The following is a 15,835-nucleotide window of genomic DNA, read 5'->3' as shown; positions in this document are numbered from 1 at the left end:
CTTGTTTGCTATTCAAAGTAGCTACAATACTCCTGAGGAAGAAAAAAAAATATTTAAAAGTCTATTGATTTTTAACGTTTTGTTTGTTATGTGGTGTTTTTGCTTTACTTTCTCTTTTTATATAAACATATATGTTTTTGTTAGGTGTTTTTGTATTGTCTTTGATCATGTATGGGATACATGCAACTGCAGTACCATGTCCTAACTGTATCTTGTATCATGCAATTGAAATAAATTGGGATTTAATGACATGTGGGGCTCTTTGCTTGACCTTGCTTGAGTCATTGAGCAGCTGCGGCAGCTTTAATGGGAGGCACACTGGTGCTGGGAGACAAAGAAACAATAGACAACAAAAGGAAGCACAGTTTGGTGGACGACTGGAGACGTCTTCCTCATCCTTTACCTCCTCCTTGATGCACACGTTCACACACACACATAACGTGATCACACTTTTCATTCGCCTTGTTGTTTTCACTGTCCCCTCATCGCCTCGGTCCTGCTGCTCATCAGTATTCCAGAGGAGTAGGAGATGTTGCGTAATGATCACATCGACACACTGGGGAGCAGCGTTGCGTAACAGCAGCAGCAGCCTCAAAGACCAGCGGGATGGGTGTGTGTGTGTGTGTGTGTGTGTGTGTGTGTGGAAAAGCGAGGAAGAGAGGGAGGGGCTCTGGGAATAGGGAGGGGGGATGAGGCGAGGAATGGATCAGGTGGTTGGAAGGATGGAGAGGAGGGAGGAGAAGGAAGGATGCTGAGGAGGGAAGAGCAGGGGGTGAAGGAGAAAGGGGGGTGCAAACAAGATGGCAAGGGGATGGACAGAGAAAGATGGAGAACAGCGATGCAGTTAAAAACATGTGAGCGGAGGGAGGGAGGGAGGGAGATGGGATGCAGTGAGTGGGCGATGAAGACGTGGAGGAGAGCCAAGGAGGAGCCCAGCCATGCATGTTAATGTCACACCACTACATGTTACTATACAGAGCGCAGCCCAGCGTGTTCACATGAGCCAGCCAACCTTACAGCTGGCTGCATCTGACAGGCACACGAGCACAGGATGGACGGACGGACAGACAGACAGACAGACAGACAGAGCGCTGGATGATGAAATTTAAAGTAATATCTGCTGGGATGGGTCCAGCTGAGGTGGGTGGTGAGCAATCTGGCTCCTCACCATTTGAGAATTTGATCTATGCTTTGAATTATTGATCAAACATCACTTGAATTTGTTTACTGCAATAAGATCTCCGGCATTTCAATCTGAGGCTTCTCACAGGAACACAAGGATCTACTTTTAATGGCTTTGATCTGCAGTATGTTCAACAGTAACTGAGTATGACACACTAAGAGGTGAAAGGTATAGCTGGATGCAAGGGTGTAGGTTTTGTTTTAATATTGTGGGGGGCACATGAAAGGGGGGGTCCAGGGACAAACCCTTAGTGTCTTGCAGTCTGGTGTAGGTATGTTAGTTGGCTTTCGATACCCTGACCTTTAAGTAAAAAAAACAAAATGACAGGTAGTACAATTTTATTGTGTTGTGAAGTAAATATCTTGCTTTTTTTAAAAGTCTTATTTTCTGTTGGCTTCTCTGACAGACAGACAGCTAGCCCTGCCAACATGCGGAAACATGGTGCCCACTGCCCACCCTGTGGTCTCACTGGTTAGCTCAGGTTAGCCTTTGCTGCTCTGCACTGTGAACTAGCCAGGTTGGGTTGGAGGTAGCTAGTAGTGCTGCTCATTTGCAGTTACTGCTGGTGATGCCATCCCAATAGTGGGACAACATTGCTGCTGAAAGAGTAGCCACCCTGCAGTCTCCGTCAGATAGCCCCTGGAGCATAAGTGGCTTCATTTTGAGCCGCAAAGCTCCTTTAGCATTGTTAACTGGGGATGCACGATATTGTTTTTTTTGCCAATATATGGACCTCACTTGCAGAGTGACTCTCTAGTCCTCCAACCACTCAGAACAAGATGCCATCTGCTACTCAGTCTTTAACACACTCACACACCAATGGAACAGCCATCAGGAGCAATTTGGGTTTCAGTATCTTGCTTAAGAATACTTTGAAATGCGGACTAGAGGAGCCTGGGATCAACCCGCTCTACCTCTGAGCCACAACCGCAACAACTCATCAGGCCGATAATCGATACCGATACTGATATGTCCACTTTTTCCCCACCTAATTTTATTGGTCATCAAGTCTCTTCTGTAGCGGAATTAACATCATATTATTTATGCATACTCTTATCGGCCCACCAGCAGATGGAGACATGAAATACAGTGCTTTCCAATATATATATAATATTCATTCATGGGGCGTCGGTGGCTTAGTGGTAGAGCAGGTGCCCCATGTACAAGGCTGTTGCTGCAGCGGCCAGGCTCGAGTCCAGCCTGTGGCCCTTTGCTGCATGTCTCTCCCTCTCTCCCTCTCTCTCTCCCCTTCACACTTCACTGTCCTGTCAATTAGAGGCCAACTTGGGACCCTTTGCTGCGTGTCATCCCCCTCTTTCTTTCTCCCACCTTCCCTGTCAATCTGCAGCTGTCTTATCAGTTAAGGCAAAAATACAAAAAAAAATATAAATAAATAAAAATCTTTAACGGGGGTTTGTGGCTCAAAATACAGAGGGTGCGCTGCTAGTTAGCTCCCACCCAACCCAGCTGGTGTACAGTGCAGAGGAGCCAAGGCTAACAGTGGAGAGCTGAGGGTGGGCAGTGGGCTCCGTGTTTCCACATGTTAACAGGGCTAACCAGCTGTCTGTGTTCCACCATGTACTGGTGGTGCACAGTGCAGTAAACTGAAGAGTAGCAAAAATAAACATACAAAATATTCTTGGCGGTTTATCAATTAGCAGTTAACTGTTGACATCCCTTTTCTGTTGATTCTTATGCACCAATTTATCCCCTTTCTGCATCAACCTATGGTGGAAAAGCCTCTAATTTCATCAAAAATAAAACTCCACTGCTAGTTTCATGTTCTTATAGACCAAATAACAACAATCACATCTTTAATGTACCAAATCTACCGCCACACGAGTGAAGCAAAACATATTCTGGCACCTAGAAAAGTCAATATTGGTGTCAGTGTACACTCTATATAAATATTTGCTCTGCTTTACCTCACACACTAAACATTTGGGGTCACCGTAGACCAGCAACTCCAGTGTTCTGCGAAGTAAAATGGAGTCTGTGGACTTTGATATAATGGCTTCAATTCCCTGTCCAAAAAGGCTCTCTGACAGCGAGGTGAAGCAGTGAAAATATTATAAATACAGTGTTCACTTAAACTGATATAGATTTTTTTGGTGGGCCTTTTTGTTGGTGGTTAAAAGCTAACTAACTGAGGCAGGGTTTGCTCAGCACCATTTCTTTATTTATACATGATGTGAGGGTTTTTTTACCCAGAAGCTGGAGACAAATGTTCCCAATATTAAGGTGTGTATCGCCACCCCACCCCCCCAAAATCTAGACCCATGTCTTGATGTATCTATAACAGTAAGCTGAAAATCTGTGTCACAATAAAGGTCACACAGCTCCGCTCGCACACAAACGAGGATGACACAATTAGCTTATTTTCCATGCTTATTTTTTGCCAATCTGTTCTTTTTTATTACAAACTTAAAAAAGAATCTGATACAATAAGAAACTGCAGTAGTAACTCCCCATTCCCGAGGGGCAGCACAGAAAACAGGTCATTGCATTTCAGTAGTGAAAGATTCATTACACATCTACAGGGTGTACAGATCAGATACAAAATAGGAAAAAAATAATAAAATACAGGCAGGAAAGAAAGCACTATATTTATACATCATCTGAACTTTTAATTATATCTATCTGACTCTTAAATGTTAAATTTTACATAGAAAATAAACTTCTTTTATGACAATGAAATATTCCAAAGTGCAAAATAAAACGCACACGTTGATATAAGCAAAGGACATCAGAATACAAAATTCTTGTTTTTCCTCTTCGTCAGTGTTCAACCCTGATTGTAGAGTAGCCTGTGTTGAGAGTTGATGTTTCAAGCACTATCTGATGCCTTCTTTTCAAGTGTAAAACACAGACTGGCATTCACTCTTAAAAGATGTGAGGGCAAAACAGCTTTTACGGTAATTGCTCACATCCTCAGATCTCTCACCTCGAGAGCTTGATTTGTATGCAGAAGAAATTTAATAACTCACCTCGTTTGCTCTGAATAATCTGACAGATGTGGGGAAAGAAAAAAGGAGTCACTTGGACAATTTGGACATGCACGTGACTAAAAATCTCTACACACTCACAGACACACAAATGAACAGGTGCCTCATGTATTTTCCGCAGGCCATCTCAACCAGGGTTGACGAACATCAGATCACATTCACAGCACATTCATTTCCTTCGTCCCTTCTGAACCTGCCGTAACACTGTCGTCCTATTGAGGAGATATACTATAATTATTTTTTTTTTCCGGGTGCAGAGAGGTAGAAACCCCTTAAATCCTTCAGGGTAATTTAAATTATGGCATTACATTGCACTGGAGAAGGGTGAGCATCTGTGCAAGCAAAGACAGTCTGGGATATGGCTATAGTATCAGGACCAAAGGACCAGGCTGATGGGGAGGAGAGGACAAAAAAAAATGGGGTGAGGAAAAGTAACATCTGATGGAATATATAATACAAGGGAGGTAAAATAACATTTTGTTCATATAAATCTGGGGTCAGGTACTGTAGTCGCACACAGGCGAATATAGGAGTGTTAGTGTTGATGTGAAATTATTTAAAGGTCCACTGTGTCGGATTTAGGGGGATATATTTGCAGAAGTATGTATTCTTTAGTACAGTGGCTCCTAACTGGTGGGTCGTTGGTCCATTCTGAATGGCCTGCAAGTGACTCACGAACTTGTCAAATTTGTTAAAAAAAAAAAAAAAACAAACTTTATTCTGAATTACAGTGGATTTCTGGCATATCTGAAGTGCTGGACGACATGGCCAAACGCAAGTATGACGCTGAATGTATTAAACTGTGTGGACCTTGAGCCAGTTGGGAACCACTGCTTTAGTGTATAATCACCTGAAAATAAGAATTGTTTTTGTTAGCTTAGAATGAGCCATTTATATCTACATAAGGAGCGGGTCTTTGTTTTGCAGTAACCCAGAGCGGTCAAATCAAACACCGGCTCTAGATGAGGCCATTCACATATCTGTGTCGTCCACTGTAGTTAGAAGCTACTTCGCGACACAAGCGTTGGAAAGACACTGATTTTATTTTATCTTTCACATTAAACTGCTTCACTTGATGTTTTTATTAGTTTAAACTTATCTAGTTTGGCCCCTAGGAAAAACCTCTGAATGTCAGGATCTTAAGTTATCAGAGAAAAAAGGTGACATGCCAAACAGCATTGGAGAAACACTGATCTGTAAAGTGAAACTGCTTTATTCAGTGTGTTTACTGGTTTAAACCACTGTGTCCCTTAGTTTTCGAGAGGAAAAGACCTCTATGAATAACTTGGCTTCTGGTTAAAACCTCCTAAACATCTGGATGTTAAGTTATCAGCGAAAAAAGGTGAGCACACATTCGCAGGTGCTGGGCTAGCAGCCAGTCTCCAACATGCCAAACAGCATTGGAGAAACACTAATTTGTAACCTGAAACTGCTTTATTCAGTGTTTTGATCTGTTTAAATCACCTGGTCCGCTTGTTTTAGAGAGGAAGAGACCTCTGTGGATAATTCTGCTCCTGGTAAAAACCTCCTAAACGTCTGGATCAGAAATTAGGTGAGCAAACAGTAAGTTATCAGAGACAAAAACTGAGCCACATTGGCAGGTGTTGGGCTCATGGCCCCTCTCCGAGATGCCAAACAGCGACTGAGAAACACTGACTGTGTATGTGAAACTGCTCAGTGTTTTTACTGGTTTTAATTTGGCTCCTGATAAAAACCTCCTGAACAACAAATACTTAAGAAATTCTAACTGGGAAAAGTTTCAGCTGGTTGCAATCCTCCCCAGTAGATGCTACTAAATCCCCTTAAATCTTACGCGCTGTTCCTTTAAAAAAAAACAAAGAGGGGAAAAAACTGGGTGATGGACAATTTCAGGGGCAAAAATAAGCGGGGCGATGACACAATATGCAGTGAATTCACATAAAACGGGGAGACGGACATTCTATGCACTCTAAATTAAATCTGAAATGTGGAGATTTTTGGTTTAAATGTACTGCCTATGGGAGTAGTGTTGTCAGACTGCCCTGGGAGCACAGAGAGAGAAAAGTGATATCAGCCATCTTTTCCTACACAATCCCACTGTAAACATTCACATCTTGAACTTCAACTCCAACTTGAAGAATGAATACATTTACCCGTCTTATTAGACAAATGCTGTACAAGGTACAATACACATTCAATACTTTTTATTCTGTACATCTTTTTATTTTTGTCTCGGTTTGCATATATTCACGTTATTTTCTGAAAAAATAACCTCAGCATGTAAGAAACTAAACAAAGAATCTGAACATAAGAACTTTGTATATACATATTCCTGGACTCGTCATGTCTTACTCATACAAATGTTAAGTGATCATTTTGCAAAAACAAAAATATAGAAATATTGGAAATAAATTACAAAACAAGAAAATTATAAATGCATCTTTCCCTCACAATCGTAACATTTACAGAGATGTGTACCTCCCCACCCCGTTCCCTTGAAAAGAAACAAAAAAAAAAAAAAGAAATAAAATCTTGCATGCATATGACAAGCTGTCACATTGCAAAAACCAGCGTGAGCACAAGTCAAGGGTCCTCGGGTCGTCTTATACAAAGACATTTATGGGTACTTGCAAACATTCAAATAAACGGACGGGACTAACAGCATCTCCTCACCAGCGCGATGCATTTGAATACAAATTAAGCTCCTGTTTGAATCTCTAAAGCATTTCTTGACAGCTGAATTAATTGTTACCAAACAGAGGGCGAAGGAATGGCGTATCGCTCGTGTCTGTGGGCGACACGCAGCATCAGGAGCCCAGTAATAAAGTGCCGGACAGCTCAAACGGACATCTGAGAGTTACCCTTCCCTGTAGTGACTAACCAACAATCACATGGACCCAGCTGGTAAACAAACCATTGTTAGGGACGAGAGACTTCCACAGATCTGACACGCTATCCAATAAAGCCACAAAAGCCACACACCACATTCATCTTTGTCCACGTAACTGCGGAAAAACACAACCTGAACTGTATCACTCTGGTTTTCCTTTGTTAACAGCCAGAAGAGAAAAGATCAGTGAAGAATTTCAAGAGGAGGGAGAGAACAGTGTGAGCCTTTGGCTTCAATACCATTTAAGCTCACCAGAAACGTGTTCTGGGTTTTAAAGTGTCGCTCTCTAAGCCAATACAGCCTGGACGCCACCAAGGCAACACAATCCTCTAACTGCTTCGCTCTCCCTTTCCTTTGGTCTTCCCCTCTCTCGCATCTCTCCTCTCTCCTCCCCATGCAGAGGAAAACCTCTCCTTCATAGTCAAAGTCATGCTAAGCCATTTATCACAATCCCTGCTGCATCCCCTACGCCTCTTCACCTTCACACACTGCTGACTGGAATTGTGTGCATGTGCACGTTTCTGCATGTGTGCGTCCATTTGAATTCATGTATGAGATCATAACTTACATCCCAGTGTGTATAATTGAGGTATCAGTGCAGTGTTATTGTCTTAAAATGCAAAAAAATTGACTTGCTTTTCACATTCCCCAAGGTTTCCCTGACATTCCAGCTGCAGCTTCCCCTGACAGATACAATACATTCTACTACATCACTTCCTTACCACCCCAATGCTCCCCTTCTGCTCCCTCCGCTGCTCCCACTTCATTTAAACCCGTGTCATGTACGTATTCCAGCTGACGATAAACTGCTTCCAATATGCGCCCTGTGACAACAACAGAGTCAAATTGTGCCCGCGCACGAGTGCGTTTCAAGGGTAACGGGGCCCACCGTACAAACAATGAGTCTCTCCATCACGCTGAGCCACAACAAAACAGAACAGGACTACACACACAGAGACAGCAGAGCCCCCCTCTCTGTATTTGTGGCAAGTAGGGCAGAGCAGATTGCAGAGCAAAGTGCTGAGCTTTCCACAGCCGTCGTTCCCTGCAGGACTTGGCGAGGTCCTTTTTCACAGCATGACAGTGCAGTGCAAAAACAGAGCTATACTAGAGCCGGGTCCATTAAACTACAAGTCAAGGGGAAAAAAGCCCCTCACATTAACATTCAATGCTAAGTAATAAACATAAAGAGATTGGCAACGACTCAAGGTAGAAAGGAACTCACCCCCACCCCACCCACTACTGTCATCAGAGCCAACACACAGAACGTGATGAGTAACGGCAACGGACAAAAGGGCAGGGTGGGGTTGGAGGAACAAAACAAATCACATGAATTATTCAGTGGACGTGGTATTTTAAATCTTTGTAGTAAAACTAATTCTTAACTTGTATTAGTATTAGAACAATTTGTTAGAAAAACTGAAAATATCTGGAGCATCATTGTCCAAAACCCACCTCCTCTGACAATTCTTATTGTTACAAATGAAGGCTTAGTTGGCCAGCACAACAGGCTGGAAGGACTGGCTAGGATATTGCAGGTTGTAGCTTCCTAAACCCTCGACAAACGGCGGCTTCTCCATGTAGGAGATTCCTCCGTTGCTGCCAATGATGCCCACGCTCTGGGCGGGGGGAGGGCTGGAGAAGGGGTCAAAGGACGGGTGGGTGTTGACAGTGTGGGGGGGTTGAAATGGGCTGGCATGGGGCTGCATGGGCTGGGTGTCAGCATCAAAGTAAAGCGGGCCTGGGGATCCTGGGTAGACAAACTCTTTGGCGTTGGGAGAGAGCTGGCTGGCGATGGGACCTCCAAGGGAGTGCAAGGAGAGAGACAGGGGCTTGTGCTTGAGCAGCTCTGGAGCTGAGATGGTGGTGGGAGAGCGCGTGAGCATCCTCTGGGCAGGTGGTATGACGACTCCAGAGCTAGCTGCCGACCCGGCCCCACTGCACTTCTTCATCTTGGTCGAGCCGAATTTAGTGGCGGCGAAGCTGGCGGTGGTGAAGGTGATGGGCTGAGGACGGGCGGTGGGAAGTGCGGAGGGTGGCTGCTGAGTGGAGAGGTAGGGCAGCCCGCCGCTAGGAGGTGAAGGGGTAGAGGTGTTTGAGGAGTGGGCAGCAGGGTCAGTGGGTGTGCTGGAGCTGGGGTAGCTGAAGAGGCCGGGGCAGGACTGGGCAGATAGAGGTGTGGGAGAGCTGGAGAGCGAAGGCATGAGGGCGGGAGATGCCTGGCTTCCTATTGGGACAAACACCTGAGCTTCTGGGTTAAAGCCCAGACTCTTGGCCTCCTCTGCCTCTGCATCTCCTTTACCCTCTCTGATCACCCCCTCAGCCCTCTCGCTGTCACAGCCGAGGCCTGGGGGGTCCTCCAGGTAGAGAACCTTCACCGCCCCCTTCTCTCCAATCTGGTAGGAAACCTCGTAAGGGTCAATCCAAACACTGAGCTCCGCAGGAACATTTGCACGCACTTCCTCCGTGTCCAGTCCGCTTCTCTTGGCGGCCAACTCCACCACGGGGTCCCTCGGTGCTCCCAGGTGAATGCAGCGGAAGGCGGAGCCCCTGAGAGGGGCCTCAGGGTACCAGTGACCCTCAAAACGAGACATCAGTATCCTCTCCAGCTCCTCGCCGAACAGGTCAGCTCGACGCCGAGGCAGCTTGTTGTACAGGTAGGACACGATGAAGTTGAGGGCGACCTTCACTTCTAGATGCATGGCTGCACTGGGTTAGCGCCGTTGTGTGAGCAAAGTGATCAAGATGATGCTGAAAGTGAGGCAATGCAACTGTAACAAGGAGTTTTTCCCTCTGGCTTATTGTAAAGTGTATGATTCTTTTAGTGTCACCATGGTAAAGGCACCTTGAAGGCGGGGGCAGCAGGTTGCAGGCTGTCTTTTGTTATCACAAATACGTAGCAATGTTTTCAGGTCCCAACTGTGAAAAAGAAAACAGAAGAAAGGAGTCATTTTAAGAAAGAACCAGAGGAATATTAAAGGGGAGATCAAGGGAGATGAATTAAAAATAAAGACGGGGGAGGATGCTGTTACCCAGCTGTAAACAATTAATTACAGTTATAGTTTTTGGACATAGAAAGCCAGATTGTTGAACGGGGGCTGGAGTGTGCCACCAGAATTAACAGACTCTCTCAGTAATTAATTACAGCTCATTATTTTCGATATTAATGAAAAATATGTGTTTAATTTTTGTCTAAACACCAACATCAGCACTAAAATATACTGAAATATATATTGTTTTCTGCCAATTTTTTGAACAATCGCAATATTTCAACTTCACACAACCTCCATCACAGTAAAGAAACGCTATTAAATGAGGTACTTTTGCTCAAAATAAATGAACAGAGATCGTGGTGGTTTAGTAAATGTATCAATTGAAGAAGTATTTCACTGTTAGAAGATGATATCCCCATAAAACAGGGCTATCTATGCAGTAGAAAGACAAATACTTTTGAAATCAGTGCTATGTGACAAGAGAAAACAGAGGCTGTGGTATTCACTTTCCCTTTAGAGGTAGAAAACCTACAACTACCAGAAAGCACTGCACCTCACAGGTTCAATAAAAGCTCCGGGCTGGTGGGTGATGTGATGCTAGCTTTGCTGTTTTTTGGCAGGAAACAATAGTGAGTCTGGCTCTGGCCGATAACAAACAATCTCAAATTACAGTTAAATGGTGAAATAAAATATGTTTCTGAAAAAAATTAAGGCAAGAATAGTAACAAAATCTTTGTTTATATTTGTTCAGCACTGCTTAGTTTTACAGTTTTATTTCAGTATTTTCAGCTTCTGATTTTACAATCCAGCTAACAATATTCTGCCCACTTCCTGTTCACAAATTCTCATGTTACAGCCATACAGTGCACTAAAATATGTGTGACAACATTTTAGGCAAGAAATAGGCAAAACAGTAACATAATCCTGATTTATATTTGATCACTGTTGCCTAGTTTTACAGTCAGTACGTTTACATGCACAGCTTAATTGAGCTATGCTCAAAATTCGATTTTGGCGTCTAATCGGACTTCTCTCCTTGTCCCAGTTTACAAGCAACTGAGAAAATCGAATTACTGACGGGAACGTGTCCTCCTCCTCAACACTAGGTGGCGATATGCGTCGTTTCAGCGGGTTAATACGGCCCCCTTTCCGGTTAACCTATTACATCACTTAATAATAAACAACTGGAGTCAGGCGGCAGACCGGCATTTTCGAACAACAGCAAGATGGATAATCGTACAGCTTTGTTCATCTCATACGTAAGCACGCGTTACTGATTGTGCAGATAAGGTGCACACTATCCCTCGTGGTCATGGTGATTTCGAGAGGCAGACAAGAACGCCGTATTCTGTTGGAGGGCTACAACAATAGCATGTCTTGTCTGTTCCGGGGTCATACGCCAGCACGGGGGGTGTGGAGCATGCGCACATGCATTGTCTAGTTTAACTACGATTACAGTGTATACATGCCAGAGAAAATCGAATTCCAATCGCATTATCTGGGTGTCTTAATCAGAATTGGAGAACTCCGATATTAGTCAGAGTAACGCGTTTACATGCAATTCAGTTGTCCAGTTATAGTCGGATTAAGGCAGTAATTCGTTTTTTTCAAGTGTCATGTAAACAAGTGTGACTGGAGTCTGGTCTGAGTTCTCTCTTGATCCACTTCCATTTTCTTTGACATATTATAGTTAAACAGTAAACTAAAGTATGTTTCTGAAGACATTTTGGGTGAAAAATAGGCAATACAGTAACAGAATCTTGGTTCTTATTTGATCATCACTACCTGGTTTTACAGTTTGATCATGAATTTGGTCTAAATTTAAGAGAGATATAGTCATATTACAGTTAAACGGTTAGCTAAAATAGGTTTATGAAAACATTTTATACAAGAAATAAGCAATACAGTAACAGAACCTTGGTTTGTACTAGATCAGCACTGCTTAGTTTTACCATCTTATCCCAGTTTTTTAAGCCTCTGTTTATACAAAAAAGCAAACTCTTGAATTACAGCCAAACAGTGCACTAAAATATGTCTCTGAAGACATTTTAGGCGAGAACTAAGCAATACAGTCACAGAATCTTGGTTTATATTTGATAAGCACTGCCTTGTTTTACAGTGTGAACAGAGTCTGAGGGGCGGGTCTCTCTCTTGATCCGCTTTTATATTCTGTTGTACTGCAGATAAACAGTATGCATAAATGTTTCTAAAAACATTTAAGAGGAGAAATAGGCAACACAGTGACAGAATCTTGGTTTATATTTGACCAGCGTTATTTTACAGTTAGATTTGAGTCTGAGGTGCAGGTCTCTTGCTTGATCCACTTCTATACTCCTTGTTGTATTGCAGTTAAACTATAAACCTAAGTGTTTCTGAAAACATTTAAGGCGGAAAATAGGCGATGCAGTGACAAAATCTTGGTTCATATTGGATCAGCACTGTTAGGTTTAACAGTCTGATCTGATTTTGGTCTGCGTTTGAGAGAGAAAGAAAGAGGGGCAGGTCTCTCGCTTGATCCACTTCTATACTCCTTGTTGTATTGTAGTTAAACCATAAACTAAAATGTTTCTGAAAACGTTTAAGGCGGGAAATAGGCAACACAGTAACAGAATCTTGGTTCATATTTGATCAGCACTGTTAGGTTTAACAGTCTGATCTGAATTTGGTCTGCGCTTGAGAGAGAAAGAAAGAGGGGTGGGTCTCTCTCTCTTGATCCGCTTCTATATTCTGTGTCCATGGTGGTGGGCCTACAAAAATGAGGCAGTACAAACAGTAATTCGAGCTAGGTAAGGAGGGGGAGATTGGAGATCTGAGCAGTGGTAGGATGGAGGAAAGTTGACCACATTTGATTTCCACATATACCACCCACGTTGTTATGATACAGAGCTGGCTGAAAATCAGCAAAGCACCCCTTTAAGTGAACGCTTCATTGATTTACATAATTATTTGAGTGGCACACTCCAGCCTCCATATAGGTCACTGCTCTAATGAAAGCAAGAAAAATACACGCCTGCATGAGAGCAGTAGAAGAGCCACAGCTTAATACATTATGTACTGAGACATTTTTATATTGACCTGTCAGGGCAAACATTGATTCAAATAAAAAAAAAAACTGGGCAATGTGTTGTGAAATGTTTCTGAAGCTGTCAAAAATAGATTCAAAGAGCTTGGGGAAACGGTGTGAAAAGCTTCCATTATGGCTTTAGGAATGGAATTATACAGGATAGCAAAAATACAGTATCTGTGATGAGCGGAAAACATCCCAGTTTCACCTAATCTACTTACTGGGAGTTCAGCAAATTCATTTACACGACCACTATTCTTATTCAGTAGCAAACACCACTGATACACGTTTTATATTTTGGTTTTATCGGCTGCAGGATCTACTGATGGATGTAACAGATGCTGTGTTGTGGGCCTCATAAATCCTTTATAATCTGAATCCGATCCCACGAAGTGCCTCCTGCCTAATGCTTCAGCACAGTCACACAGCATCCATTCATCACCGGGCAGAGTCAAACTGAATGAAAGATTACATGCAAAAAAAAACACACACAACAACACCACAGAAACACAGAGAGAAGAGGTGTAAAATGGCAGGACAGTTAGTCGACTTCACAGAACAGCATTTCCCACCATGCAGCGCGTGCGATCACCCCCTCCCCTCCCCCTTTATACACACACACAAACAATTCACTAACATTCACTTCCCTGCCAGATGGGGATTCGGCAGCTAAGATTAGAAAGACGCCTCTGATTAAAGACAATTCTAATGTTATTACAGATAAAGCTGCACAGGCTGGATGCAGGGCTGCCGGAGTGACAGTTCAAGATTTACATTTCCCCCTATCGCACGAAAAAGGTGACATTGAAGGATAAGATGGGGGGTTGGTTAGAATGGGCTATAAATAGGGCCCCATTTTGCATCATCTATGGTGCAAATTCCTCTCCAGCACCTGAGTTATTAAACACGAGATGAAATGTAGGAAAGGATCTTTTGAGCGCATGAGAATCCACCGGTCCACCTGCAACAGCAAACATCACTGAAAACCTTGAATACACACACAGCTAAGCTACCTCCAGCTTCTTCTGCATTTCCTACCTCTCATTATAAAAAAAAAAGCAACAGCAATAAACACAATGTCATCCAATGATATCAGGGGAATAGCTCAGTTAATATGTGCAGATGTGTTGCTTCAGGAGTGCAAGAAATGGTCCTAATCTTAAACCACAGCTTGCAGTTTTAATAAAAACACCCAGATCTTTCACGTCCATAAATCCCCTGCCTGTGTTCATATATTTATTCCTCACCTGCAGGTTTGTCACACAGCTTCAAGGCTTCATTTTGTGCAGGCCTGTTGTTGCGGGTCAGAGCAGCAGCAGGTCCTATAGTGCTATTTTTGTTTACATGGACTCATTATCAGAGCTGCAAATGTGTGGCACCGTGTGCTGCAAAGCATCCACCACATGCCAGGTTTCATCTATTGAGCACCACATCTAGTGAGCTTACAGGCAGCACAAGCTAATGCACATTATATGTAACAGACATATGAAAGCAGAAGCACCTTTAGAAATGTTATGAGGGAGGGTTTATGGAGGCCATGGACATAAAGCCTCAGCACAATTTTCCTTTTTGCTGAATGCTTCTCACTTCTCCCTGTGTAACTGTAAATATACTGATATTCATGGAGCTTTTTGCATGCTGCACAACAACGGAGGTAAACATGCAAGAGGTGGCGTGAGATTGGAGAAATATCACCCAGGTTTGCATGTGTGATGACAAGCTCAGATAATAAGGGAGCAGGGTCTACCTGGGGATTACTGCCATATGTCAGTCAAAAGGCACTGGAGCAGAAAGGACACTGGTTTAGCTGACATGCAAGTGAAGAATCCCCCCTCATGCCAAATTGTCGCTGTAAATTAAATTATAAGGCTAATTAAGTGGTGAACAGCCTATCGACCGAGTGTGTGCTCACTGTGCAACGAAGAAGAGTCCCTCCTCAGCATAAACAACCCCATCACACAGCATATACAGAGAAACATGACAGCTGAGCAGAATTTAAGGGGCACCTCATCTGATATATAATGGCCTGAGAGAAAAACAAAAGTCTGTATTTAATGGCTGAACCTGTGCTCATTCATTATAGTGAGCGCGTTTTGATGGACATCCAGGACAAACAGCAACACACAGCAACATGCTGTTGTCAATGCACACGCCTTATACGGATTGTTAAATAAAATGAAGCCCTTCAAAGCACCGGCTGACATTTAATTACTCACCTATCGTCTCTGATGCTCCAGCTTGACTTGTACTCCTGCGTTTCTGTTTTTATTCCCTTGTGTTGTCTCGGATTGCAAGGCGGATTTATCGAGTCGTTGCTGCAGATATTCACCACTAGATTTATTTCACCTTGGTGTTGTTGGTATTTTTTAACTGCTGCCCCAATTCTCACACAGCCAGAGGATTTTCCCAGTTAGTCTTCAGCTGACAGTTTGCATGGAGGGTCCAGAGAAACTTTACTGTTTGACAACCCGGCGTATTTATACAGTGTGACTCGCCCACACGCCCGTGACGGCAGGGACTACTTTCTTTATATTATCGTAGCTGCTGTTTTATTATTTTAAATAACGGTGTCTATGCACCTGCTCACCTGTCTGCAAATCAATTAATACCATCTCTGTACTTATTATCTATATTTATATTAACCTGCAGCTTGATTTTGAAAAACAGATAAAAAGATAAACATGATATTTTTAATTTTTAAGACAATATGTGTATTTGTAG

General features: G+C 43.1%; 1 protein-coding gene across 2 annotated transcripts; it reads right to left on the bottom strand.

The window, feature by feature from the left end:
* Positions 1-3,574: 3,574 nt before the first annotated feature.
* On the bottom strand, positions 3,575-15,607 carry tob2 (transducer of ERBB2, 2). 2 transcript variants are annotated; one of them, XM_033645111.2, is made up of 3 exons: positions 15,331-15,607; positions 9,903-9,976; positions 3,575-9,808 (listed from the first exon to the last, which is right to left on the bottom strand). In XM_033645111.2, exon 3 carries the CDS (start codon positions 9,757-9,759, stop codon positions 8,548-8,550), a length of 1,212 nt encoding a protein of 403 aa, XP_033501002.1. In that variant the 5' UTR covers positions 9,760-9,808; positions 9,903-9,976; positions 15,331-15,607; the 3' UTR covers positions 3,575-8,547. The 2 variants fall into 2 exon arrangements, with proteins under 2 accessions (XP_033501002.1, XP_033501001.1); XM_033645110.2 differs by having other exon boundaries at positions 3,575-9,976.
* Positions 15,608-15,835: the final 228 nt, after the last annotated feature.

This window comes from Epinephelus lanceolatus, chromosome 18, assembly GCF_041903045.1.
Source record: "Epinephelus lanceolatus isolate andai-2023 chromosome 18, ASM4190304v1, whole genome shotgun sequence".
In the NCBI taxonomy this organism is placed as follows: domain Eukaryota; kingdom Metazoa; phylum Chordata; class Actinopteri; order Perciformes; family Serranidae; genus Epinephelus; species Epinephelus lanceolatus.
Note: the sequence above shows the minus strand (reverse complement) of the source record. Positions and strands in the feature narration are given on the sequence as shown.